We start from the raw sequence: 24,782 nt of genomic DNA, 5'->3' as shown, positions 1-24,782 counted from the left end.
CCGCTAGCCTCTCTCTGTGTGTTTGTGTGTGTGTGTGGCTCTCTGTTTACGAAAAGCTGTTCAGCAAGTTGCGCGACATGCGATCGGCCCGTCCTCGCTACCGCGCTACATCTGCAGCCGCTTTGAGAGTAGGCTCTAACAATCCTAACCTGTCCTAACCTACGTACAAAATTACAGTTGAAACCTGCGGCCGTACAATCCGAAGGTGGGCCTGGACGCGCTCTGTACTCCGGTTTCGACGGAAGTCCTGTTTAAAAACGAACTGAAATCGAACCATGTCACAGCGCGACACCGATAACAACAGTATGCACAGCCTGCTGGACGAGAAGGCCGTCGACCTGGAGAGTTGTAGAAAATTAGTCAAATCGTACGTCGACCTGGTAAGCGTCGCTTAAAGTCGCCGCGTCGGCCGTCGCAGCCCTTAAAACTCACTTGCGTTTATTTCTCAGCACCTGTACAGTGCCGCCTTGTTTTGGGCCGACAAAGTGGTGTCGCTGAGCAACGAGAACCCAAAGGATGTGTGCACCCTGGCGCAGTGTATGTACCTCATGAAGCAGTACCATCGTGCTGTGCACCTCATCAAGAGATACGGACTGGAGAAGGTTATTACAGTGATCGCCGGATGCGATTACTCGGATCTCGCGTGAAACGCCGGCCTTTGTGCGTCGTCTACGTGGAGTAGCTTTAGCTTTTAGTGTAAGGAAGCTAAAGTACGGGCGTAATTTTTCAAATATTCCAACATCGGCCGATGGCGTACCGATTCGCCGAGAGTTAAGCGCGAGAGCTGAAGTAGGAGTAGGAAATAAAATTGATTTGTTTCCTTAACTCCTCCTTACCCCAGGCCTGGCTCCACACGTTGTAGACGACGCATTACGTTCAAGGATTTACGACTAATCATGTGACAATTTGTTGACGCAGAGCGACGTCATGTGCCATTACTTGACCGTGAGGTGTCTACTGGAGGCAAAGGAGTACAACGATGCGCTTCAAGTGATCAACGAGTCTGAGATATACACGAACATAACGCAAGCAGGCATCACCTTCGCCGATCGCACGGACATTTTTCAGAACGCCCCCAAAAACGTACGGGATACAATTGTATTTATGCATGTGTATTTACCAGGGTTGGCAAAGTTACACTTACAGTTTTTTTCGCTAAAAGAATTTAACTAGTTACAATTACAAGTTACCGATTCTGAAAAGTTAGTCCCAGTCCACAATAGATGATTTAAGCCCTAAGCTTTAAGAAATTGACCAATCACGGTCAAGTATGTGTAGAATACGCGACTGTGATTAGTCAATTTCTTAAGGCTTAGGGCTTAAATCTCTATTGTAGACTGGGACTAACGCGTTACAGTTACAGCTACTCGCAAAGTAACGAATTGTTACTTTGCAGTTACTCCTTTGCGACGAAAAGAAAAATATCAGGTCTGCATTTGAATTATAAAGCGGTGATAAAGGCGTTTATGCGCAAGGCTTAATGCAATCTGGAGGTTTAAAAAATATATAAAGTAACTATTAAATTGCTAGTTGTCAAAAAAATGTAACCGAGTTAAGTTATAGTTACAGATTTAGAGAAAGTAACAAAGTTAAGTTAGAGTTGCCAGAAAGAAGTAACTGTAACTTCGTTACAAGTGACGAGTTACTTCCCAACCCTGGTATTTACAATGTACATCGATTTGTAGTCGTCTTGACCGCGGTATCGTTACGTTAGAATTTTAAATAATTAACATACATCTTGCAGGTTCAGAGCTCAATATTGTACGTGAAAGGGAGAGTGTACGAGGCTATGGATAACAGAGCGGTGGCGACGGAGTGTTACAAGCAAGCCTTACAGTGCGACGTTTACTCGTACGAGGCGTTCGAAGCCTTGGTGCAAAATCAGATGCTCTCGGCTACGGAAGGTACAGTAATTCTGTCGGATGCGAATTGAAATATTTTTTGACAGTTTGTACATGTGCGCGCAATTGTTAACTTAGAGCGAGAGCTGTTGGAATCCTTACCCTTCGGTGACCAATGCACGAAAGGCGGAGCGGAGCTCCTGCGACTGTTGTACGACAGCAAGTTGAAGAAATATCAGGAGCCGAACGCAAAGCAGTCGTTAATTACGTGTAACGTGATGGGAGTTTCCGTCACCGCTAGACTAAAGGACAACTTGGACATGGAAGTCACGAAAGCTGAGAGATTATATTACAATTGTGATTATCATCAATGTTTCTCGCTTACAGAGAAGTAGGTATCTATCGAAATGTCGTATCTCGCCCTGTGTCTCGTGGCACGATGTAACGCGATATCTCTGATGCTTAGAATCTTGAAGAAAGATCCGTATCACAATTCCTGCCTGCCGGTGCACATCGCCTGTTTAGTCGAGCTCAAGAAGACCACCGGTAAGTCCGCATTCCGTCGCGACGAATCGACAATGCCGGGACTCGTTAACGGTGACACTTTATTCCTCAGCTCTGTTTCATCTGGCGCACAAATTGGTTGACTTGTACCCGGAAATGGCCTTGGCATGGTTCGCAGTTGGATGCTATTACTATACCATAGGTGATTGCTGTTTAGTAAATATTTCTTATAGCGAATTCGGTTCCTTACACCGAGCACACACTGAAGCTTGTTTATAGTCAATTCTTATAAGACTATAGCCCAACATGGCCGCAGTAAATGTGCCGTCCCTCCTGAGACCGAGCGGAAAACATCCACCGCCTCCTGAATGTTACCCATTAGCGCGCGAGTGAATCCTATCGACGAGTAAGTCGGCGGGTTTTAACTAAATAAAAATATATGTAACTTTGTCTCAAGTACACCGTCCAAGAATATTTAACCAGAAACATGATCCGTCGTGGATGTTGCACAGATCATTTTACTGGCTAAGAAATATGCGAGAGATATTTAAGATCTTTAAATATAAGAATTGACTGTAAACTTAGCGTGCACTGAGTGCGCACTAGTACAAGCAACCGAATTCGCTATTTAGACTAAACAAGATTATAAATTTATGGAAAGATATTGAATTCAAATGAATGTAAAGATATAGCTTTGCAAATGAAAAGAAACTGTTTCCATCTCACTGTAGGCAAAAGCGACCAGGCGAGAAGGTACTTGGCAAAGGCTACCGCACTGGACAGACTATTTGGTCCCGCTTGGTTGGCTTACGGACACTCCTTCGCGGTTGAAAACGAACACGATCAGGCGATGGCAGCTTATTTTAAAGCGTCGCAGTTAATGAAAGGCTGCCACCTTCCGCTTTTATATATCGGGCTAGAGTGCGGCTTGACGAACAATCTTAAACTGGCCGACAAGTTCTTTCAACAGGCTCAAGGAATAGCACCGAAAGATCCGTTCGTAATACACGAAATGGGCGTAATATGCTTTTACAATCTGGAGTAAGTATCGCAATGTATTCGGTATTCTCTCCTGCGTTAATTTAAACAGCAGTGATTACAAATCGCTCGACTCGCCAATAAATTATCACGAGAATTATTCTTGTTAAATACAGTTACAAAAATGCAGAACGATTATTTAAGGAAGCTATGAAAAGCATTCAGGGCGACCTAAGGAACGTGATTCTGCCTAGTAAATGGGAGGCGCTACTGAATAATCTCGGCCATACTTGTAGAAAGATGAAAAAGTACGACGAGGCACTAGAATACCATCAACAGGCGCTAGTCTTAGATCCCCTGAACCCGTCGACTTACTCGTCGATCGGATTCATTCACGCGCTAATGGGTAACATCCAGGAGGCGGTGGATGTTTTCCACAGGGCGCTCGGCCTCAGGCGGGACGACACATTTACCGCGACCATGTTGGGTTACGTTATGGAGCAACTGATCGATGAGACACCCCCGTATCCTGGTGTGTATACAACTGAGTCGGTCTATTACAAAAAGGATAATGTTAAAAGAGGGGAAAGCTATCGGTTGCATAGAAAGTTAACTTTTAAATTTGACGCGACACTTGGTCAGCGATGATTCAACGCTTTCCAATCTTCGCGGGACGATTTGGCAGGTTCTTCTGTAACAATCGACTTCACTTGACACTCCATTGTGCTACGGAAAATTTATTTCAAATAGTATTCCATTATTCTCCGAAATTCATGGCTAAAATCGTAAGCCCAAATGTTTCAGACGCACCCACGGAGATACCGAAATACAAATCCGAGGAAAACGAAGCCAGGTTGTCCGAGGATACTGAAATCAGGCTGTCCGTGGAGGCTCCCAACGTGGGCAGCAGCACGAGTGGACAGAGTATCGACAAATTAAGAGTAAATCTGTTCTCCGGCAGCTGGGGGGAGAATTCTGGCAAAGCGGAAGCCAGTACGCCCGGCAAACTGGACCAGCAGACGCGGGATGTGCTGGTCGTGAATTACTCGAACGGTGACAGTTCCGAGGTTGAGATGCTGGATTCTTCAACCGCGCACATAGAATATAATTAGGCCGCAAACTTCTCTTTAGCCGCAACCGAGATAACGGTAATTTTTTTTTACCGATCTCTTAGCTTCGTTTAGGGTAGATTCAGTGTAGCAAAAGGATTGTAAATAGCGTGTACATACTTTTCTTTTTTTTTTATATATATAAACTCTAATTTTGATACACCTTGTAAAAACCACGAGTTTCTTGCGGCAAGGACGCTATACTTCGTCGGTATCGTGCGTCTGTGACAAGACAAATTTGTTGGCTTGGAAAAAAGAAATAAAGAATGAGAGGGTGTTTTGAAAAAGGCGCTTTCCCCGCGTGTCTCATTTTGTCTCGAAGTTTAAAATTTTCTTTTCTCGAAACCCCCTTATTCTTTGTTACAAAAACGGTGAAGTTTTGAAAAAGCGCGCGAACAGCACGCGTGCGCGCATGCGTGTGGGGGGCAGGGGGGAACGGGGAAAAATGCGAAAAGAGGATGAAGCGTTTAATTAACATTTTAGGACGAACCCTCCGAGAAGAGGTAAATTAATGAGGAGGAAAATATGGGTGAGGATAAAATTAGAAAAGCCGGAGTCGGACAACGGAATCGCGGCGAGTCGGCGGAGCGGAAGAGGTGGGAGGGGGGGTGGGGGGGAGGAGGAGGGAGCGACGGAGATCTTTAGTCGGACTCGCGGCGGGGTAGGTGGTACGGCATGCGGGAGAGTGGGCGTCCCGCTTCCGCCGCCCGTGTCGTCGGCAATTAAAGCCGGAGAACGGGGCCAGGACGATTCTCGTTGATCGCCGGGGCAACAGCGGGCAGCGCGCGGCGGACGTCACGGCGTGTTTCGAGTGTTCGCGCGCGCGGCCCGTTAAAATCCTCCCACCGCGAGCCCCGCGATTCCGAGAAGCCACCCCTCGCCGCCGCCGTCGTCGGTCTCGCCGTCGTTGTCGCATCACTCGCGCCTAACTTCCCGTGGAGCGCGCAGCGGCGCGTGAAGTTTGTTGCTTAATCGCGCGTTGTGGTAGTGGCGGACGGGATCGAGTCGGCTCCGAGCGCTCGTGTCCTTCGTGCGGGAGCGAGCGGCGCCGTGGTGACTCCTCGACATCGCGCATCCTCGGGGCTTCCTCGCGACGGGACACATGCCCACGCTGATGCAACCGGTAAGTCTCGTCTCGTCTCGTCTCGTCTCGCGCGCGAGGGGGAGGACGCGGGATCGCGCTGGCCGCCCGATCCGATCGATCGATCAATCTGGACCCCGAGGGGAAGATTCGCGCCGGTGCGACTCCCGGCTCTTCACACCGCGCGCGCCAAGGTACGCGGGTATTTAGGTACATGGGCAATATTACGCAGCTACGCGCGAGGAGGCATGGTGCTCCGAAGATGGAGAGCGGGAGGGGAGGATCTCGAGACAAAGTCGCGACATTTTGGAAATTAGCAGCGGAAAAGGAGAGGCCTGCGGACTTGGCGCCCGGCGTCGCAGTTCTCTCTCTCTCTCTCTCCCCCGGCGTGCGATCGGCCACCTCGGCGATACCGGGCGCTCGATGCGCTCCAGGAATGCCCCGGGTTCGCCAGCTCGCTCGCCGATACGCGGGCACGTCGCGAAGGAATGTCGCGCGAAACGTAAATAAACACGGCCGCGCGCCGTTCGGCGCGACGTAAGTACGACGCGAGCGGAAATTCCTCCCGTCCGGACGCGCGTCTCCATCCGGGCGACCCCCCGCGGGCACGGGATCGTCGCCGGCGGCGCGGGGGAGGGCGCGGAGATCCCGAGGGCGCGACGGGAATCCGGGTCGGTCGATCCCTCCGCGAGGGACGGGGGCGCGCGGTAAACAACGCGCCCCGCGTGCCGCGATAACACACTGTAGATAGCCTTCGTACACGAGTGGCTCAACGTCTGCCGATTCTTCTTTCCCGGATTTCGCCGCTGAAGAAAAAGAAAGAAAATCGACCGGGGACTCTCCGTCGGCGTCTCTCCTCGAGGTTTCCTCTCGCGCTCTCGCGTTTCAGAGATAATCCGCTACGATTCCGGCGGCGGAGCGAAAATCCGTCCCTCCGGGACGCTGGAACGTGATAGCGAAGGGAATCGCGCGAGTTCGCTTTACAGAATTCCCGAATTGTCGAGTAAATTCAATTTCCTTGGGGAGGAAAATTCCGAATTCCGCGAAACTCCGGGATCGCGCGCCGAGGCGAGAGTCGCCCGCGCGAATCTCCGTTGCGCGATTATCGTTATCGTCGACCTCGACGAGGCAGGGCAGCCCCCGCTTTCGGGGAAGGGGTCACACCTCGAGACCGTCGCTTCGAGGGGAGAGGATCCGGGCACCGGGCACGTGATACTCGGTTTCCGCGCGATATCGTCGGAGCGCTTAATTACCTCGGCGGAGACGAGGAATTTCGACGGTTTAAAACGCGCGCCACGCCGCAGGATATTCCCGTTTGGCGAGGAGCCGCCCCGCTCCAGGATATTGCGACCGATCGATTCATTGATTGACTATTAAGTAATTCCGTGCGCACAATTCTCTTTCTTTCGGTTAACAAATTACACCCTGGCCCAACGTGCAGCGAAGACCCGCGTCCGCGACGCTAAAACTTGGTCCAGAGGATCGATTCTGTATTTTACAATATAGCGAAAACACCGGGGGAAAATAAGGGGACAAGTTAGAAGGAGACAAAGCTACTCGCTTTCAGCATTTTCATTATAGCGTAAGATACAGAATTGACCCTCAGGTTCTAGCTTGGAGAAACGTGTGGCCAGCCGACTTGCGGCTGTTCCGTGCACGAGCTACGCATTTTTCGAAACCAGAACGGGCCTTCACGGCCGCGAAAGTTCCCGCCGATCGCAAGCGCGGGACTCGCTCGAGCCGGCGGGAAAAGCCTTTGGGCTTTGGGAATTTGTTCCCGGAAAACCCCGCGGAATGTATTTTCCGGCGCTACTTCCCCTCGCCCTCCCCCGTTCCTAAAGAATTTTGTGCTCTTTTTTTTTTTCACGAATTCCACAAACCCGAGCGGCGCCGCGCCGCGCGCCGGGCGCGTGGTGGTGTCCTTCAGGCGGAAGTTCTGTTTTCGACGCGCCGCGCAGTTCGCCGGCGTCGCTCGCACGGCTCGTGTCGTCGGCTACCGGGCAGGGATTACGCGAGGAGGTAAAGCGGAGCTTCATCCCCCGTTGGCGACCGGGGGCGTCGCGACACCGCGAATCCAGTGTGCCAGTATTGCGTTACGAGCTGCAAAATGTTAATCCCGCAGGGGAGTTGAGGGGAGTCGTTGGGATATTTCTCTCTTCTTTCCTTCGACGCCGGCACCGCACTTAGACTTTGTCAGTTAACTTCTCCGCTAATGGCCGGTTTCACCCACCTCTTGGTAAGTTAACGAATAAACTGATAAGAATATTCTCGAATGACGCCAGCGGTAACTAACAACATCGGTGCTTCGTTGACCGTATCTGGCAATTTTAATAAGACAGAAAATTTGCCGACCATTCGGCGTGTAGGCAAGTCCAGGTTCAAGTGTTTAGCAATATTGGTCCAACATTGACGCAATATTAAATAAGAGAAGGCGCCCGTCTTACAATATTGGCCCAATATTGGGAATACTAGATTTACATTATTTCCCATCAATATCGCGCCGTTATATTCTGCTACCAGGGACACATGTGATTGAACCATTAGTTAATTTGCCAAGAGGTTGGAACAACCGGCCCCAAATCGCGTTCCTTGAAAACAAGTAAATAATTGTTGCTGATGAGGGAGAGGCAAGCTTTCGTGTGACTGCCCTGTTGAGCTTTTGTGCCTTGATTCCAGTTTACCCCCCGAAATGTATGCGAGACACGCGCGAGTCTCTTCTGTTTATAAACTAGACCTAGGTACTCTGTAACTCGGGATTATCTACGTGGCCGAGAGCGGCGATCCGAAAAACGCCGGGGGTTTATGGGGAAAACCGGTGTATCTCTCGAGTACCCCAAACCGTCCGGGAAGGACGGGCCGAGGGGCTCTCGGCGAACGCGTGCTTTTGCCGGAATTCAGTTTTGGCCGCGCAGAGTACGTGGAATTGCGCTCCCGCGGACGGTGTCTGTCGAGCTGCGTCGGGATTACTTTCGCGGAGAAATCAGCTCTATCCAATTTCCATTCACGTACTCGGCCTTACGGCACGTGTCGCTTTTACTACTTGAACGGTAAGAGCGGGAACAAGTGGCTCAACGTTTCCCGCGATTCTTCTTTCCCCAGATCTGATCGCTCGAAAACAAAGTCGATCGGAGACTCTCCGCTCGTGTCCCTCCTCGAGGCGCTTTCTTTTGCGCAAAAAACTTTGAATTTTGAGAAATGTTCGCTCCGATCCTGGCGGTGGAATGAAAATCCAGCTCCCCGGAATACTGGAACGAAATAGCCAAGGGGGAAACCGCTGAGGGCATTGTGGTGTACAGATTTGGGCATTACCAGGCGTTACTACACTGAGAAAAATGTCCGATTAAATGATAATCGGATAATCCAATTGCATAATAACAAACGGATATGATTAGATAAAAATTTGATCGGTTTGTCGGCCAAATTTCATCGGTAACTGCATTTCATCGGATGTGTCCATAATTTAATCGGAAAACGTAGCCGGAAAAATTAACCACCGGAAACACTATTTAATCGGTTTATCCGATGGAAATTTTTCTCAGTGTTGGCATTTCTGTGCATTTTTGGCCATTAGTTTGGACATCGGGCCTTGCCAAGGCATTATAAAGATAAAACAAGATAAGAAGATTAAGAAATGCCCAGTGGGCATTGGTGTACGAGATTTTGGTCAGCGGTTTCCCCCTCGAGATTATCTAAAGAATTTTAAAAAGCGAATTCCTTTCACAAATTCCGTTCACAACCGCTATCTGTGCTTTATGGGTTGAGGGAGGGGGGGGGGGGAGGATATTATCTGAACTATTCGAGGGATAGAGCGATGAATGGCAAGGAAACGTCGACATTGCAGTCGGACATTTCACTGGTGAGCGACGAGGTCGACGAGACGGACGTCGGATTCGATCGAGGCTTCTCGATGCATCATCAGGATCCGCTGCACCACCAGGATGCGACGCAGAGCCGGGAGCGCAGCAAGCTGCTGCTGCGCAAGCTGAGCCAGACCTGCGAGCGGGAGCGCGGCAAGGAGCGCGACCAGGAGCGCGAGAGGCTGCATCAGTTGCAGTCGATCAACAATCTGCTGCTGGACCTGCCGACGCCGCCGTCGCCGTCGCACCTCCCGAATTTCTCACAGGACCTCTCCTCCTCTTCCCAGTCGGACAAGAACGCCAGTACCGACGGTAAGACGGCGGGGATCCTCCTCTCCCGCTTTCACTTGACTTTGGATGAATCGGAGCTGACGACTCGTCGATGTTGAAGTGACGCGGTCGCTCCCTAAAGTTTTTCGAGTGAAAATAGAACCGTGGAGCAAAATATTCGCTCTGTTGGAGTAAATGTTCACTCTGACAGAGTAAATATTTGCTCCAATAGAGCGAATATTTCACCCCATGATTCTAGTTTCAATGCAAAACTTTAGGGAGCAATAACTTGGAAGATTGTTCTTGAAACATCTCGATCCTTGGATCTTGACTCCAAGGGATCTCGGTCATATGATTAAGAAACAACGGTTCTTACGTACAAAAATATTTGTCAAAAGTCTGTTTTATTGCACGAGTAGTTGAATCGTTTGTAAATTCGCTTCCATTAAATCTCTGAACCATGAAGTTGCGTTGCAGTTGACGGATAATAGTTAATTTCGGAGTCTCCTGGCTCTACACAGCTTGCTTGTAAAAACTGATCAGTTCTTTTGTGTTGCACTGTCCCTGTTTCTTCACGCGGCAGAAATAAATTGAGCGTTGCTAACTATTCCTTTTTCCTGCAGGCGACAGCGCGATCTCGGATATGTTCGGGCTGGGCTTGCCCCGGGGATCCCTGATGGGAAACCAATCGACGATCGGCTCCTCAAGCTATCGTAACTATCAGTACGGCAGTTACGACCAAACTCCAGGATCCTCGTCACAACAACACGAGGTAAGGTCGTGCACGCCTTGAGATTAGTTTCAGCGTGATAACTCGTGGCTCCTAATGAAATTGTTAAAATTAACGAGATGCTTGTTTGTTGCGACAAATACTTGTCCGAGTTGACACACTTGAATTGAGAGCGTAGCAAACGCTGTACGCGCTAGAGATATTTAACGCGGTTTTTATTACAACCGGATAGTAGTATTAGAGTAGGTGGATCAGTAGGAGTCAGTATAACTGGCGCATCGTGATAAGGCTCATTATCATTGAGATACAAAACAACGTGGTGTGAAAAGCCCACGAGATGCCTCCAAACCGAGAATACCGAGATGACATAATCCGGTAACTGATGATACAATTTAATTACAAAAATTAACTGTAGATGATTATTTATTGATTGACACGTAGAAACCAAAATTTTCTGCACGTTCCCAAATAAATTCATTTGTCACGAGCGTAAATTTTATCTTACGAGAGAAAGTTACACGTATAAATATTTGCATATGCTCGCTTAATTTTACAATATTTCGTATGATTTCGTTGCGTTTCACATTGGTAATGTCTCACGAAGGATTGTACTGCCACTCCGGCGCTATTGCTAGCCGAGATATTGCTTCCCGCTGTGAAATAAGAACACATCCGACTCGACGATTTGATAAAAGGGGGAAAAACTACGATGATAACTTGGGCGAAATTGCAAATTTTACGTGGAAAATGGCGATAAAGATGATAAACGCAACATAAAGCATATTGGGCAACACAGAGGCATTTACTTGGTCGGTGCAATAACCCGAACAATGAACATCTCTATTGGAACAACTCCAACTACCTTATTCCACCCCTTTTTTCCGATTCTATTATAGTATCTGTCGATTGTACTGTATCATGCGAATATCGCAACTAACATGTTCTCTCTCGACGATTTCTGTCCGGGCAAATCCGCAAACTTTTTCCTCGATTGAGATTTTATTTGTCATTCGTTTTCCTTCGCGAGTACATCTTTTTACGTACATCAAATATATTTGAATGCCGAAGGACGAAATCGGATCTCCATTGACAGATTTTCCGTAAAGAATTGAACTACTAGGTGTAACGACCCGAGTAAAATGTACGGCGCGCTAAGACAATCTCGACGGCCGAGAATCCGTTGCTCCGAGCCAAACGGCTCTATTAGAGCCCGTGTCGTCTCGCCTTCCTTTAATTCGAGCCGACGCAAAATTGCTGCCATTTCAAAAGATCGCGCTCTCCCGCGCCGTTGCGTAATATTGCGTTTCAATTTGGACGTGTCCCAAGTACTCCGAAACACATGTGCGCGAACATTCCTCATCTCTTCCTGCTATCCTTTTAAAATGTAAAATCCGGTTAGGCTCAATTCAATTCTCCGCTCTTGTCGTCGCCTATTACAAGCTAGCGTAATGCATTAATCTTTACACTCCTGTGACGTCGAGATCTGTGAACGCACCGAGACGACGGTACTAATACCGATTTTTCGTCCTGCGGTGGACGCGAGATGAAACAACCTGTCTGGATGAATAAAGAAACAGCGGGAAGGAAAAAAATACAGGATGATTAAAGGATTACTTGCACTTACCGTAATCTTTTGTGTGCCTGCAGTGTCATCGGAATCACGGCTTCTGCTCAAATACCTCAGGCATGGATATTCCGAGCTCACCGAATTCGATGACCACTCCCGGCAGCCCGAGCACACCCGGCAGCTTCACCTCGGATCCTTACAGCTACTCGTCCACCGGCAGTAACAGCGCAAACACGCCGTCCTCGCCGACTAGCCGACTGTCATTCCAGTATCCGGGGTCTTCGTCATCGCCCGCTGACTCGTACTTTGGCCGCCCTATACGTGGCTGCTCTACACCATACAGGTAAGTACGGAATCGAGCAACCAAGAACAGACCGTTGCAAAAGCACGTGAAGCCTAGTAGTGTAAAATAAAGCAAAATTTCGTCAAATGTTAAAAATAATATAAATATCTCACCGTGTATCTACATGAAATTTATGTGTATGCGCATAATTGAATTAATTACGGGAATGTAATGGATGATTATTGAATTTCTATATATTTGTGTCCCACAAATGGTAATTTATTGGTACTAGTGATTGTGGCAGCCCAACATTATCTACATTAAATTTATGTGTGTGCGCAGAATTGAATTAATTACGGGAATGTAATGGATGATTATTGAATTTCTATATATTTGTGTCCCACAAATGGTAATTTATTGGTACTAGTGATTGTGGCAGCCCAACGTTAGAGTTCTCCCATCTTCTGGGATGTAACGGCTCGCGTTCCAACTCGCCGGCGGACTCGGAGACAAGCGGTATTGGTAGCACGGATGGCTCCTTATCCGACATAATAATGGTGAGAGGGTCTCTTGCACGAGTTTATTTCATTGCCTGAATTATTGCGCAGCTCTCTAAACATCATTGTCGAAAACGCTCGTTTGTAGAATTGTTTGTCGCTGAATTCCTCGTCGAATTCTTGCTTCCCGCCGTCCCTGGACTCCATAATGTCGAAGACAAACACGTGTCCGAGCAACAGAACGGCGTTCGAGCGTATGGCTGTAAAAAAATACTTATCATCGTTACAACAGAACTCAACGAGCTCGCATTATTACCAGCATCATCATGGGCTCGGGCAGAATCGCAGCAATTTTCTCAATTCTCTCTTGAGTCACGAGAAAAATTGCTGTACCGGTCTTGGAAACGCCGCGCGTAGATTGACCCAACCAGTGTCGCTCGATCGGGTAGCGAGATCCCACCGAAATGCTGCTGGTGCGTCTCGACATAGAACTATATATGTATATCTGTATAGGAGATTATCGCAGTTATCTAATTATCTTTTATTGCCATTATTTATATTTGACTGTACAATACAACGATTTATTCAAATGATTTGTACAAGATTGCTACAATTTTCCATCCGTATTCTATTGTACGTGTTAATAAGATGAATTTGGAGGAAATTTTTTCTTGATAAAAACATCGATTTAATATTTGAATTTCAAGCTGAAATTGATAAGCTTTTCATAAACGAAGTTTTAAGCTTATCAAATTTTCGAGTATTTCACTTTGTACAAAATTTCGGACTTTAATTATTCTCAAAAGTTATTTTATTGAACGAGTGATAGGTCGGATTGAGACATATTGATCCGTTTATTTCAGCACACTGTTATCCAACGTGCACATGGAGCGGTTTTCTGCCTCAAAGTACCGAGGAACCAGTCGCCTATTCTCCCAAAGTTTTTCTAGGAGGCGTACCGTGGGACGTTACAGAAGCTATCTTGATTTCAACGTTTAAACAGTTTGGGCCGGTTCGCGTAGAGTGGCCCGCAAAGGCACCGTCCGCTCAGCCGAAAGGATACGCTTATATTATATTCGAATCAGAGAAACAAGTATGCATTAATTAACATTTATTAATTAACATCGCGTCAATCGATTCGATAAGCATTTGTGTTAGAAAATTAATAAATCTCCGATAATACGAAGATTATACGAATCACTTTCAGGTCAGGGCAATGTTGTCCTGCTGCACTCACGATATTACCAATGGAAAGAGATGGTATTACAAAATTATATCCAAGCGTTCAAAGCCGAAAGACGTAAGTCAACTTATAATGTTGCACGTATATCCGAAAAGATATCGTCAAAATTGAGGTCTCGCAATTGTCACTATTTTAGGTACAAGTGATTCCATGGATTCTCGAGAATAGCAACTACGTTAAATCTTCATCACAAAGACTCGACGCACACAAAACTGTATTTGTTGGTGCACTACACGGAATGCTAACGGCCGCAGGATTGGCGAAAGTCATGGACGACCTTTTCCATGGAGTCATTTATGCAGGTGATTACCATTATTCGTTTCGTTAAACATTTTACTTTTAATCCTATACATATTTTGTTTCCTACAAATAATTTCCTACATATTTGAAAAGTTAATGAAAATAATATATTATTTTAGGTATCGACACGGATAAGTATAAATATCCAATAGGATCCGGTCGTGTTACATTCAGTACGAAACAATCGTATTTTAAAGCGATCACCGCTTCATTTATAGAAATTAAGACTGACAAATTTACAAAGAAGGTACATCAGCTAAAGTCATGTGTGATTACAGCTTGTGGCTTAACATAAAACTCACATATCTTTGTATCGCAGGTACAAGTGGATCCGTACATCGAAGAGTCGATATGCTCCGTATGCGTTGTACAACAAGGACATTATTTCTGCCGCGATGTGGTGCGGAAACCAATATAGTTTTTTTTTAGTTCTAGTCTCTCACCATCTCGCAAGTGGCTTCACTTTCACGACATATAGTTTTATATATATATTTTTACAACTCTCATACTTCTTTGCGCATACATTATATTTCATACACATGTTTTTCAGGCATGCTTCCGATACTTTTGTCGCAGCTGTTGGCAGTGGCAACATTCCGTGGAGTCGATGTCGCATCACACACCTCTGACGCGGAACTCGAAGACGAATCAAGTGATAGGATTGAGTCCGAATTTCGGAATGAACAACTGTCCCCGTATGTCAAATACGACGATGATGTAAAGGAGACGACGTGCGAAAAGATCTCATACACGTGCGGCTGGTAAAGTTGCTTTTTGTTCGTCGCGGCCGTCGTCTTCTCTTCTCCCTTTTGTTCCTTTTTGACTCTACCGGTTAAACCGACGTTGCGCCGTCCGATTTAGAACATCGGGTAACAGGGTGCAGACTTAGTTTTTATCGCGTAGCCGCGGACAGGACTAGTCCGACGATACGGGGACACGCCGATTCATACCGCCGATTTGAGCTTGCGAACGCGCAACGATTGGTTCATTATCGTTACCGTGCGTACGAAAGGACAAGATGAATATTAAAAATCGTATTTGTTCCAAAAGAAGTTCCTATTGCGAACGCAGTTTTTACTACGTTCGAGAGAAACGGTATACTTTTATTTAGTACGAGTTTCACTTACGAGAGACGGGTTCTCTTATCGATTTTTTTTTACCGCTAAATAATACTATCGTGCCAAAACAGTAGATGCTAGATTATGGCCGTGATCGCGCATTAGGGTTACGTACACACACGTGTATACACATTTTTTTTCGTTAGAGTCGTGAGAGTTATATTGTGGGCTTTCACAGTGACAATAATTTTTTACGCGAGACGATAGGGCTCCGTTATGGTAATTTTGAGCTGGGCTCAATGAAACGCGTAGAATTCTCAGGAAATCTATGATAGCATCGCCATCATCATGCGTTTATCGTGTTTAAAGTATTACGCTTAATTACGTATATTGAATATAGTTACGATAATGCTGGAAAAGATTATCCTGAAGTGGCGAGATAATAATCATGCGATAATTATTTGTCTTTACTACATTGCGCGTGTTAATAATGTGATATAACGGGAGACTTACCGTGGATGTACCATAAAACTCGCTAATCGTTCTTCCATTACGATACTTGTCGATGACGTTTAAACATTGTTAATTTTACGTTAGATTACAATGTATTTCTACACTCGATTTGCGGTGTAACGCAAACGTGCGTTGCGTTATTGACTGCGATCGATTGGATTTTTGTACTAGCCGAAGCGAGCGGCTGTCACAGGTATTTCGCTCACATGGACTGTTTAACGGTTGACGAAATGGAGAAGTACATGGTCTACGATTCTGGCGCGGATTGTAGGGGAAGTCGTTTTTATTTTTTTTTCTTTTTTTTCTTACTATGTACAATTGTGTTTCACCTCTTCTTTGAATAAGGTTCATCCTTCATTCACGTTTCTCCCGTTTTGATACGATTTTGTTGAATTAAAAACCAGATATTTTTGCAGATATCCGATGCCTGTTTTTATTTTTTACTTGTCATTCCATTTTCGTATTCACCAAATAACTCTCTTTCAGCCCTGCCGGTGATAATGATAAATGAGACAGTATTGAATATGTATTCTTAGAACTGAAAATGTTATTTTTCCTTTCCATATCATCATTTACAAACTAAAATTTTAACTAATTCAGCTAACAAAGATTTAGAAAGGAATCAACCAATTGTAAGTAAATATGTCATTTTTATTTTATCTTTTTATATTAATAATAACAAACCAGCAAAAATGTTTATCGCAAAGCCGAAGCAATCTTACTGTAAGCTTTGTTTTTTACATTTCACATTTCTTGCATATAATACTAATTTATTTATTTTAACATTAAAATGATATTTAATTTTCTCGAGTTATCATATTCATTTTAACAGTGAATGACGGTAAAACTAAGTTGTTATGAAAAACTAATGTCGAAATGTAGAAATAAGGGCGATATATTCAGCTTGCAGCAAGTGCACTATATGTATATGATAATGCATTGCTAAACGAATCCAGAACTGTCCATTCACGCGATAATAATGAATTTACATGTGGTAGTTAGGCATAAAATTAATATTCTCTGAGAAATATTTGTGGACGATTTCCATTATATATATATATCGTTAAATAGATATCACTGTCTATAATTCACAAATGAAATGATATAATTCTCAAATGTGGTTGCTACATATATAAGCAATTATTGAAGTGCTTTAAAAAATACATCGATACAAATATTATATACGTATACTCGATCAAAGCGCTTTCGAATATATTTCAAAGATATCTAATCTATAAATTATTCTGTACAACAGCAGTACTATCGATTCCGATTTCGGTAAGGAATTTTATCGGAGGGAAATTTTAATTGTCTATGGCATGCTGTTCGAAAAAAAGGTTTCAATAAGTCGTGCCTTTTAACATAATCCTCATAGATTTGTTTACATGGCAAATATAAATTATTTTTTCAGCTATGTATGATAACTTACAGTGTGGACATAATCTTGGGCTTTTAATGAGACCAAGAGTTACGCTTTAGTGGTCGGAGCGGAATACATAGTTAATTTAATTAAGTATTTATTAAAAGAGGTTTTTTTTAATAAACTAAATAAAATGGAGATTGGGACAGCCGATCGATATCGATATAACCGAGCTCCGATTAGTAAGTTTAGATCGCATCGTGTATAAGCCCAAAGTACTTCAGTTTAAGTTCAAATGAGAAGTGCCTCTCCTATATTTTAGCTTTTATTAATAACGTTCAAGAGTTAACAATACAATGGTTGTGTACACAACATATAAAATAACAAGTTTTACGATATTCTATCATGCCAAATAATTCGAAAACTGTTAACGAAGCTTTATCTGAATATATAAGATATTTATATCCGATTCTCGAACCTCACTCACGGCTTGTATTTAACTTTAAATGTCTCAGTCGCGACATCATCGTACGCGATATTTATAGAAAAGTTAAATTAAGCATTTTGAAACTAATTAATCATTGTTTTATGTATTAATTACAAAGGTTTACTTTTTCCTGTCATACGATTTGCCACTGGCAGTTGTGGCACTCTTGCAGCATCAAGTTTTTTAAAAGCCTTACAAGTGCCAAGGCTTTTAAGAAACAGTTTGGCAACGGTCTTTTTTATTTGTACAAATAATTTTAACCAAAGTGGAGTAATATATTGTTAGATAAGAATGCGGTAATAATAATTAAATCTTTTTCTCGTGCCATTGAATTTGTTGTGTACATGTTACTGCAACTAATAAAACATCTTTTTACAAACGTGGATATATGTGACATTTGATATAGTTAATGTAAAATTGTCGTACGGGGAGTTAAAGTATTTTTTGTCTTTATTTTGGTACACGCAACAGGTGACTGTAAAAGTGCGAAGGACTCTCCAGCTTGCGTCAGGGGACGATTTTCATCTTGAGCGATGGTGACGGCTATTAAAAAAATATATCTCGATGTTGTTGATCCGTAATATCTTTTTATTTATACTGTCAATATACATACAACGCAGTCACCCATACATATATATACAACATGTTTACCCACACTTTTCGTTATCAATGAAATCGATAGAAAAAACCTCTCCCTTAGGATTAGAAATATTTTCAACTTTTCATTTGCCGACTGAGAGCTTGATAGAGCCCAATTAATGATGATATTGTGCCAAGCGCTCCAACGTGCCACGTTTTTAAACGGCCTCCCCAAAGTACTCCCGGGGGCAAATAGCTGATCGCGTAAGAAATATCCAGCACGCAGCGCGTGCATGTCAACAGCATACTTCGTTGTTGCTCGTTGAGGGTTGTTAAGGTTTCACACGACATGCCTCTACATTCGAATAGAAAAAAAGCAAATGTGTTAAGCTTGAGCTCGTCTTCATCTGTTCTACTCGCTAAGAATAATATTTGAAGCTATCACGAGAAATGTGATAATGAGATACTCACTGCGTACTAATATTACTTCTTTTCAATTCTACTTTGTGCTTTTGCAGCTTTTGCAACAGTCTCAACGATCTGAAATCACAATTGAATATCTTACGCTCTATTGTTTGAATGTATTTGCAATTGGATGTCAATAATTATTGCACGGAATATCGTTTTTAACACAAAATAATGCATTCTTTAGTCGCACAAGTATTTTGCAAGAGCGTATTTTGTCGCTTACTTCAACAGGGACAGGTGTAGAGAAATGATCCAAAACCAAGTCGAGGCGAGGTCCCATTTGTCATTGTCAATCGACACTATATTATGCTGGCCAGCCCAAGCAATGTGCTCTACGGGAGAATAAACAAGGTCTACTACATTTTGTATCACTTGGCTCCATCTAATCAACCAGTCAGGCTCCTATTATTAGATTACATATGAAATTTAAATGGCTCTAGAAAAATAACGCAATGTATTATTCCTTAGATTGGTCAGAATTTTCAGCAGCAGCGTCAAATGAATGTGAATACCTTCTCTCCCCATCCGTACGTCACCACGCAGTGAAGGGCCGGAAGGTCGTCCAGCAGGCGCAACATCACCCGGCACTCGCTCATCTGACTGCCAAAGGTCTTGAGCCTCTTCTCGGTGCTCTTGGACGAAGTACACGCGGTAAGCAGCTTTGCGGCATAAGACAGAGTCCTTAGCATCTTGTCTCTGCCGGAGTACGTCTCCAGATAGTCGTTCACGAACGGCACAGCCATTTCCGTTCCTTATTTATTCACAGTTACGGTTGTCAGTTATTCAATTCGCTACAACAAAAATCGCAAGAGGTGTGCTATCATTTATCTGTTACATCACGAGGACTGTTGATTGAAAATCGACTTCTAACAACTCATTGTAGACTCAGGGGGTCAATTCTGTATCTTGCAACATAGTGAAAAATGCTAAACGTGAGCGGCTTGGTCTCTTTTTAAGGGGACAGTCGGAAAGAGGCAACCCCTGGCATCTTCACTACAGTGTAAGATACAGAATTGACCATCTGGTCTTACAATAGATAACTTCGTAATAAACGCCGTGGAATTACAGGCGCGTCGAAAAGGCGCACGATTTCCCCGTGTCTCATTTGACAAAATGAAACTGCTCCATTCGCGGACAAACAATTCCACGTACCTAGGAGTCCTCGCCTTTTCTTTAAGATTCCCAATGTGCGCAGTCACGTTCGGGCGTAATCAGTTAACTACGACAGCTACCGCTTCATTACGGCATATGTTACGAAACACGCCAGTGCTCGCGCGCCCGTCTCGACCCGTCGAGCGAGGGAAAGTCTCGGCGGTTTGCATAGAGATTAAGGCAACGTCGTCGTCGGTGAGCTCGTCGTGAACCGGTTGTCCCGCACACAAACGTATCGGTTGACGCCGAGCTCGAGATAATTTTCATCTACATATCTGAAACAAGTCCCAAGTCCCTCGACACGTGCTCCGGCTGGAGGCATAGTCCAGCTCCAATGTTCTCAACAGCGGGAAACGTGGACGTAGGGAATACCTGGACGGAGCACGTTGTTGCCGCCGGGGTTGGTGCGCGAAGAGCGAGGGGAATGAAATGTCTAGTGCAACGGACGTGAGCTACCAAGATGGCGACACTCGATAGCGTCACGGAACGTAATCTATTTGCACGTCTCGAAAGGAATAGGGCCGGTACGCGAGGTAAACGTTTCTCTACATCTACTTGAATTTCAAATTGGAAGATTAAGTTACGAAGAGAGATGAGTAATTATTACAATGTAAGTAGCGTTGGCTGACCGAGCGTAGACGGCAAATCGCGGGGATTCGGCGATCACGCGGTAATATCGATCCACGTATCGTTAGCGAAGAGCGATCGCGATTTCTTTCCGTACCTTCACGCGAACGCGCATCAAAAAAAAGGGTAATAGGATACGCGGTACGGCGCGGGCATAACGAACGCTCGTTCAATTGTCACGTGAACGATCCCTGCGTACGGCGTGACCTTGTTTTTCGCCGGGCGCCGTAAACAATTCGGCCGAGAGCCGAGCGCCGAATTCCACGAAATGACGTAGCGCGGTGAAAAACGCCTCGGTGAAAAACGGTTTCCTTCATTCGGCGCGGCTCAGTCGACCGAGGCGGACGTTTCCGCGCGTCTTCGCGTCGCTCGTCGTGACGCCGTTAATTCCTACGGGAATCTCGATCGCCCCGTACGAGTCGTATCGTTGATTTCTACGGTGATCCGTCGAGACGAGTGTCGCGCGTGATTCCAAGAGAAAGTGCGACCAAAAGCGCGGGATAATGCGCGAGTCGTCGGGTAAAGGGACAACGAAAAGTGCCAAGGAATACTCTCTCGTGCAAAAGTGCGTATAAGTTTTCGTTTTCGTCGCGTTCGGGAGTGCCGTTTGCGTAATCGAACGAAAGACTCTTCGAAGCCCATTCGAGGAACAAGTGTTCGGTGAACGTTCGTTCCTGTCGATGGCCACACTTCGGAGATTTGGCAGTATTGAGGTGTAATACTCGCCGACTCGAAGCGGAGGCGAAATTGACGGAACAGAATACCCACGCGTGGGCTTTCGAACGGGAGTGTAAAATCGCGCGAACGTTCTCTGTGTTTTCGCGAGTGCTCGCGAGTGCTCGCGAGTGTGTGCCGCTGGACAATCCGAGAGGATGTGCAGGCCTGGGACAGGCATCGGGCGCCGGCGGAGCAACTTTACGGTGAGTATCTTTTATTCAGTGTAAAATAAATCTTTTTTTCCGTTTTTTTCCGTTTTATTTCACAATTCTGTAATTTCGAAGTGATAATGAGAGAACGAGAAATAATTTAAAACTATATAAAAGTTTATTCTTGTGTTTGCGCATTAATTATTTAAATATCCGGCACGCATAAGAATTACTTGCATTTTACAATAGCAATTTCATTGGACACCGCTTTAACTATTTCTATCTTTGTTACAGATTCAGCGTAGCCTGACTCCGCTGCTGCGCATCGGCCGGTGAGTTTTCAGAACCTTTTTTTTTATTGGGCAACGAATCTACAACTCGTAGATTCGTTGCCTCAAAATGGATAGATTGCAATATAATTGCACAGTTATTTTAATATATCTCATCTATCGAGAAGAAGTGATCGCGATTTTTACTGTAGAGGATTGGGTGCTCCGTTACAGCACATCATACATTTTCACGCAAAATATGACGAATATCAATGTATTCGTCAAGTTAATATCTTGCAGCCCCTATCCATTTTTCATTAACAAATTTATATATAAAGTTATATGACGTGAGATTTTAATATTTTTTCGAGAACGCTGTAATTTTATATTATTTTAATACATTACTTGAGCTTATTGCTTAACCAGAATATTTAATTGCACGGAAAGCTTCTTTTCTCTCGATCTCACGTCATTAATTCTGTATGTGTATCTCGCCATGTACGATACGTCTCGCATGAATACATGCATACACCCACAGAAAAAATTTCTGGATCCAATTTTATGAATGTATCATAAAATAGAATCGATATTTATCATAGAGAAAGGAATATTTTAATCTTGAATGAAAAATTCTAAAATCTAGAATAAAATGATAGCACGTATCGTCTTTTGTCGAATATCGCGGTGCCAACTTCGTGCGTTGTAAAATTTATTCTAAACGCAAGAATATATAAACTTACATTTATATAAGTTACTCTTGTCTCGGTATAGTGAGTCAATGCTTTTTAATTCGATGAAGGAGAATAAGAATTTTTGTTTTTACTTTGATATTGTCTTATTTTGATACTAAATGAGGTTGTGAGAAATATAAATGTGTCAAGAATATTTTTATCTCGATAACAGAAATCCTTTCTGAGGGTGTAGTTATACGTATCTTCGTATTTTCGCGGCCGGTTGTCGCGGTCGGTTTTCGCGATTAGTTCCTCAAAAAAATTTTCAAGAATTTATTAATTGTTTAGTTTCATCCATATGATAAATTTAAGTTTATCGCGGAATTGAAATAAATATAACGCGAAGTAAATTGTTTCTTTTTATATACATACATATTATACTTGAATTTTGAATTAAAAAGTTGAGTCCCGAAGAGAGACAGTCATCTATTCTCGAATAAATAGCGGAAGTAGGAATATATTTGATTAGTTTTATACATAAAATTTTTTTAATTAATTTTCTTCTTTAATTAACTTCTCGTGGTCTTGAATTTCGATACGATCGACGCTCGCATACCGTTCGAACCGTACGAAATATTTGTCGGTGATAATAAACCGACTATGGAAGGAATTTTCTTCCTTCCTGATCTCTGGTCAAAGTGACCAGACCGTACGGCCAGGAGCAACGAAAGGTATGTCCAATCTGGCCCAACGAAAGAAGACTGGATGCAACGTGGTCAATATTGGCCACTCTGATGGAGTAAGGCGATATACGAAATATATCTTGATTTCTTTTTATTTGTTACAATTTGGGTGGGTTACGCTTCTACACTGAAAAAAATTTCTGGTTGAATATGGACGAATCAGATAATTCCTTTAGGATTTACCAGAATTCCTTTAGGATTTATCAGAATTTCTGTAGGATTACAGGAATTCTGGTAAATCCTAAAGGAATTATCTGATTCGTCCATATTCAACCAGAAATTTTTTTCAGTGTATACACTTATATTCTCGCATATGTGCGAGAGTGAAACCGCTATTAAATCCCGCGGGCGCGTTAAACTCAAAGTTAAAACTCTAGAAAATCGCGTCGCGGCTAAGTAAAAATTTGTAGGTTCATTATTTATGTTGAAACACGGTATATGTAGAAAATGGATAGGTAGGTCTATAGATCGGACTTCTTAGAGACCCTCTAATCTGGCCATAAGGAAGCACGCTGTAGTCAGCCAGTTTTCGTCAATTCGCGCCAGTTTTATAAAACGATAATTATTCAGTCTGGCTCCCTCACCTCCAAGATCGAATGAAATTATGCTTGTTCAACGCGTTTTCGCTCAAAACAAAAGAATCTTATTGCCTTTGGAGTGAAATATATTTAGTGGAAAATTGTTTGTTAGATCGTCTAATTGTTGCGAAAAAAGATTTGTGATTAAAATTGGACTATCTCGTATTAGAAATCCAATCTCATAAATCTTGTATAATATACAGTACTGTTCAATCAAAAATTACAAAAGTAATAATAAAACTGTGTTCACTTACCTTTTTGACAGCGTAGTTGAAGAGTGCTTCGCTCTCGATTCTAATCTCTGTGCTACGCATTTAAATTTACACGCTTCAACTCCTCTATCAGGTTTAAGATTTTTTATGTTTTCCCTTCATTTTGTCCTTTTTTAAATTACTATCAATTAACGTGCTGTATTGTCTCTTGTCCGGTTCGTTAAATCTGCCATTTCGGGATCCGTTAAACTGAGAATTTGCTGTATTATACTACAGACTTCGATGTGTGTGCAAAATTTTTCCTTGGGCTAGTTATATATCGTTAAAAATTTATAATGGAATATTTTACATTGATAGTACCGTCTTTTTTAACGCAATACTGTATCGTTACAATTTATTGACTGATTCAACGACCGACTATACTTATATCGTTAAGAAAATAATATACGGTATAATAAACAAATAAATAAAAATATATATAAATTATATAAATAATTTGCATCTATAACATAATCTTTCTTAGACCTGTTCTACAATACGTCGTATGTCGGAACGTAGCAAAGAAATTTAAGGTGTAAAAAGTGTTCGCTATCGTAAACAAAGAGAAAGAAGAAAACGGTAACGTAAATGAAGCGCCATCGGGTTATTTTTAACAAACTCATTTATTAAAGTACTAAAAAGGGTGGAAACGAACAAAATCGAAAAGTTGCACATATAAATATCAAGTAGTAAGAGTAGAAGAATAATATATTACGAACTATATGTATCGCGCGCAGGATGTGGCGGGGAGGGGCAAAGGAGACGGGGGGGTGGCGATTGTTGCCTGTTGGCTCGCTGTTTCTATACTCGAGACGTCGTAAAATATATACACATTTATATCTCTCCCTCGTTTCTCCGCGTACTGTTTCTTTCCCCTTTTTTCCTTCTTCTTTGCGGGAG

The 24,782-nt window shown here is 43.7% G+C and overlaps 3 protein-coding genes across 5 annotated transcripts; 2 read left to right on the top strand and 1 right to left on the bottom strand.

Annotated features, from left to right (window-relative positions):
• Positions 1-6: 6 nt before the first annotated feature.
• Positions 7-4,719, top strand: LOC105564377 (cell division cycle protein 16 homolog). Its single transcript, XM_012016697.1, has 10 exons — positions 7-380; positions 450-602; positions 919-1,083; positions 1,745-1,904; positions 1,980-2,232; positions 2,308-2,387; positions 2,458-2,547; positions 3,077-3,386; positions 3,500-3,855; positions 4,128-4,719. Exons 1-10 carry the CDS (start codon positions 276-278, stop codon positions 4,433-4,435), a joined length of 1,980 nt encoding a protein of 659 aa, XP_011872087.1. The 5' UTR covers positions 7-275; the 3' UTR covers positions 4,436-4,719.
• A 658-nt stretch (positions 4,720-5,377) lies between these two features.
• Positions 5,378-16,250, top strand: LOC105564376 (cytoplasmic polyadenylation element-binding protein 1). 3 transcript variants are annotated; one of them, XM_012016695.1, is made up of 12 exons: positions 5,378-5,555; positions 9,355-9,682; positions 10,264-10,412; positions 12,018-12,280; positions 12,648-12,777; positions 12,866-13,190; positions 13,581-13,810; positions 13,925-14,017; positions 14,097-14,262; positions 14,380-14,507; positions 14,580-14,660; positions 14,811-16,250. In XM_012016695.1, the coding sequence occupies exons 1-12, from the start codon at positions 5,535-5,537 to the stop codon at positions 14,979-14,981; spliced, it is 2,085 nt and encodes a 694-aa protein (XP_011872085.1). In that variant the 5' UTR covers positions 5,378-5,534; the 3' UTR covers positions 14,982-16,250. The 3 variants fall into 3 exon arrangements, with proteins under 3 accessions (XP_011872085.1, XP_011872086.1, XP_011872083.1); XM_012016696.1 differs by lacking the exon at positions 5,378-5,555 and adding an exon at positions 7,461-7,749 and having other exon boundaries at positions 12,660-12,777; XM_012016693.1 differs by lacking the exon at positions 5,378-5,555 and adding an exon at positions 7,461-7,749.
• Positions 16,251-18,245: 1,995 nt separating this feature from the next.
• LOC105564375 (peroxisomal membrane protein 11C) lies at positions 18,246-20,236 on the bottom strand. The gene is made up of 5 exons (XM_012016692.1): positions 19,878-20,236; positions 19,238-19,516; positions 18,949-19,127; positions 18,729-18,797; positions 18,246-18,612 (listed from the first exon to the last, which is right to left on the bottom strand). Exons 2-5 carry the CDS (start codon positions 19,466-19,468, stop codon positions 18,393-18,395), a joined length of 699 nt encoding a protein of 232 aa, XP_011872082.1. The 5' UTR covers positions 19,469-19,516; positions 19,878-20,236; the 3' UTR covers positions 18,246-18,392.
• Positions 20,237-24,782: the final 4,546 nt, after the last annotated feature.

Source organism: Vollenhovia emeryi, unplaced genomic scaffold (genome assembly GCF_000949405.1).
Source record: "Vollenhovia emeryi isolate VEMERY1.0 unplaced genomic scaffold, V.emery_V1.0 DF939166.1, whole genome shotgun sequence".
NCBI lineage: Eukaryota > Metazoa > Arthropoda > Insecta > Hymenoptera > Formicidae > Vollenhovia > Vollenhovia emeryi.
This window is presented reverse-complemented; position numbering and strand designations above follow the sequence as displayed.

What these genes read in the sequence shown, in the direction of transcription:
- LOC105564377 (XM_012016697.1), top strand. Translation starts at nt 276, where the DNA reads ATGTCACAGCGCGACACCGATAACAACAGTATGCACAGCCTGCTGGAC. An exon ending in GATGCTCTCGGCTACGGAAG is followed by an intron (nt 1,905 to 1,979) that starts GTACAGTAATTC and finishes TTGTTAACTTAG; the next exon opens with AGCGAGAGCTGTTGGAATCC. An exon ending in CGAGCTCAAGAAGACCACCG is followed by an intron (nt 2,388 to 2,457) that starts GTAAGTCCGCAT and finishes TTTATTCCTCAG; the next exon opens with CTCTGTTTCATCTGGCGCAC.
- LOC105564376 (XM_012016693.1), top strand. Translation starts at nt 7,726, where the DNA reads ATGGCCGGTTTCACCCACCTCTTG. An exon ending in ATCCCACCGAAATGCTGCTG is followed by an intron (nt 13,191 to 13,580) that starts GTGCGTCTCGAC and finishes CGTTTATTTCAG; the next exon opens with CACACTGTTATCCAACGTGC. An exon ending in AGCGTTCAAAGCCGAAAGAC is followed by an intron (nt 14,018 to 14,096) that starts GTAAGTCAACTT and finishes TCACTATTTTAG; the next exon opens with GTACAAGTGATTCCATGGAT.
- LOC105564375 (XM_012016692.1), bottom strand. Translation starts at nt 19,468, where the DNA reads ATGGCTGTGCCGTTCGTGAACGACTATCTGGAGACGTACTCCGGCAGA. An exon ending in CTACACCTGTCCCTGTTGAA is followed by an intron (nt 18,798 to 18,948) that starts GTAAGCGACAAA and finishes TTGTGATTTCAG; the next exon opens with ATCGTTGAGACTGTTGCAAA. An exon ending in AGAAGTAATATTAGTACGCA is followed by an intron (nt 18,613 to 18,728) that starts GTGAGTATCTCA and finishes ATTCGAATGTAG; the next exon opens with AGGCATGTCGTGTGAAACCT.